We start from the raw sequence: 2,116 nt of genomic DNA, 5'->3' as shown, positions 1-2,116 counted from the left end.
GTGGCGGGGGATGGTCTGAGAAGATGTGGCCATGCGGGGGGGGATGCTCTCAGGGAACATGGCTGTTCCAGGGGGGCCACGGCCATGCCAGGGGATGCCTGGTGGCTGTGGGGCACGGATGGGCAGTGGGGCCAGGTTCTGACACTCTGTCCCCAGATGCTGGGGCAGTTCATCGCCCGGGCGGTGGCCGACCATGCGCTGCCCCTGGACTTCCTGGAGCGCTACAAGGGGCGCGTGGACTGCGAGCACGCCAGGTAAGCGCCGCCCCGGCCCCTGCCACCCCCCCGGCCCGCCGCCCTCACCCGCCTCTCCCGCAGGGCCGCCCTTGACCGCGCCGCTGTCCTGCTCCGCATCAAGCGCGACGTCAACCGGCTGGACAACGTCTGGGGCGTGGGGGGCGGCCAGCGCCCCGTCAAGCACCTCGTCAAGGAGGTCAGTGCCCGGCTGCCCCTCAGTCCTGTCCCGCACCGTGTCTCCCCCTGCTCCGTGCCTTGTCCCTGCACCCCCCTGCCTCCAGGTGTGCTTCCAAGATGTCCCATGGAGGCCCTCCTGCCACATCCTTCTGGATGTCACCCTGGCTGTGATGTGTCCCCCCTAACACATCCCTGCAGCAGCAATCTCCAGCTGTCCCTGCGCCCTCACCCCGCCCAGCCATCCCCATATTGGTCCCCCTGTGCCACCCTCGTGTCCCCGCCGTCCCCATGCCCCTGCCCCAGCTGCCTCTGTCCCCAGATGAACCTGCTGCTGCGGGAGTACCTGCTCTCCGGGGAGGTGTCAGAGGCCGAGCACTGCCTGCGGGAGCTGGAGGTGCCCCACTTCCACCATGAGCTCGTGTACGAGGTAAGGGCTGGGGGTCCTGGGCTGGGGGAGGGGTGTCCACCCGCAGCCCTGCTAATGCCCGCTGCCCGCAGGCAGTGGTGATGGTGCTGGAGGGCTCTGGAGAGGGGCCAGTGGCCATGATGGTGACACTGCTGAAGGTGCTGTGGGAAACGGGACTGGTGACACTGGACCAGATGAACCGGGTGAGTGTGGGGCATGCAGAGGGGGGGTCAGTGAGCAGCCTACCCCCGGGGCTAACACTGCCATGTCCTGTACCCGCCCTGCCCAGGGCTTCCAGCGGGTGTACGAAGAGCTGGGGGACATCAGCCTGGACGTGCCGCTGGCCCACAGCCTCCTGGAGCGGCTGGTGGAGCTCTGCTTCGACCGCGGCATCATCACCAAGGCGCTGCGGGACGCTTGCCCCGCCAGGTACCGGGGAGGTCACAGCGGGGGAGCCTGGGGGGGGGTGGCTCCCCCTCTTCATCCTCCTCCTCCTCCTCTGCAGGGGCCGTAAGCGCTTTGTGAGTGAGGGTGACGGGGGACAGGTCAAGCAGTGAACAGACCCACCTTGGGGCGCTGCCGGCCGTCGGCCCCCTGCAGCGGGCTGGCGGTTGGGGGGCGGGGGGCCAGGGCCTGCTGGGAACAGGGGTGGCCCGTGGGACCCCTGTCTGGCCGTGGGGCTGCCCCTGGGACCCCCGCCCGGCCATGGGGGGGCTGAGCAAGGGACACAATAAAGCGGCTTTCGAGGATGTGCTGAGCCTGGTCTCTGTGTGTGTATGTGACACTCGGGGGGATCCCCGACCCCGAGGGGACGGGGACCCTGCCGTTCTCCCGCCCGTCCGCTAGGGGGCGCCAACACCCCACCCGCGGCGCTCTCCCCGCGGTCGCGCGGTGATGACGCCAGCGGCGCGGCCGGGCCATGGCGGGCGAGCGGCGGCGACGCGGCGGGGAAGGGCTGCGGGAACGGACTCGGGAGCGCGGGGCCCGGCGGGAACGGGAACAGCAGCGAGGACCGGGCCGGGGCCGGACGGCGCTGCTGGTAACGGCGGCGGCGGCAGCGCTGGCGCTGTGCCTGGCGGCGGCGGTGGCAGAATGGAACCGGTGGAGCGCGGCCGCCCGCCTCGTTACTCCTCACCCCGCTCCCCCCGCGCTTCCTCCCGGTTCTACCGGCCCCCTCGCCTCGCCCAGCCGTTTCTGGGGCACTTATCGGCCTCACGTCTACTTCGGGATGAAGACACGAACCCCGCGGGCTCTCGTTACCGGTGAGGGATAAGGGCGGGAGCGGGGGGGGGGGGGG

At 70.7% G+C, this 2,116-nt stretch overlaps 2 protein-coding genes across 2 annotated transcripts in view; both read left to right on the top strand.

Moving 5' to 3' along the window:
• LOC106889476 (programmed cell death protein 4-like) overlaps positions 1-1,576 on the top strand; it is a 3,869-nt gene extending 2,293 nt beyond the window's left edge. The window contains exons 6-11 of the mRNA XM_014944531.1: positions 157-254; positions 318-432; positions 733-840; positions 912-1,022; positions 1,109-1,248; positions 1,325-1,576. Of these exons, the coding sequence (XP_014800017.1) occupies positions 157-254; positions 318-432; positions 733-840; positions 912-1,022; positions 1,109-1,248; positions 1,325-1,376 (624 nt within the window). The 3' untranslated portion in view covers positions 1,377-1,576. The remainder of the gene's footprint in view (positions 1-156; positions 255-317; positions 433-732; positions 841-911; positions 1,023-1,108; positions 1,249-1,324) is intronic.
• A 186-nt stretch (positions 1,577-1,762) lies between these two features.
• MOGS (mannosyl-oligosaccharide glucosidase) overlaps positions 1,763-2,116 on the top strand; it is a 3,559-nt gene continuing 3,205 nt past the window's right edge. The window contains exon 1 of the mRNA XM_014944517.1: positions 1,763-2,081. Coding sequence (XP_014800003.1) covers positions 2,048-2,081 — 34 coding nt within the window. The 5' untranslated portion in view covers positions 1,763-2,047. The remainder of the gene's footprint in view (positions 2,082-2,116) is intronic.

The sequence above is a fragment of the Calidris pugnax genome, unplaced genomic scaffold, assembly GCF_001431845.1.
Source record: "Calidris pugnax isolate Ruff unplaced genomic scaffold, ASM143184v1 scaffold15, whole genome shotgun sequence".
Classification (NCBI taxonomy): Eukaryota; Metazoa; Chordata; class Aves; order Charadriiformes; family Scolopacidae; genus Calidris; species Calidris pugnax.
Note: the sequence above shows the minus strand (reverse complement) of the source record. Positions and strands in the feature narration are given on the sequence as shown.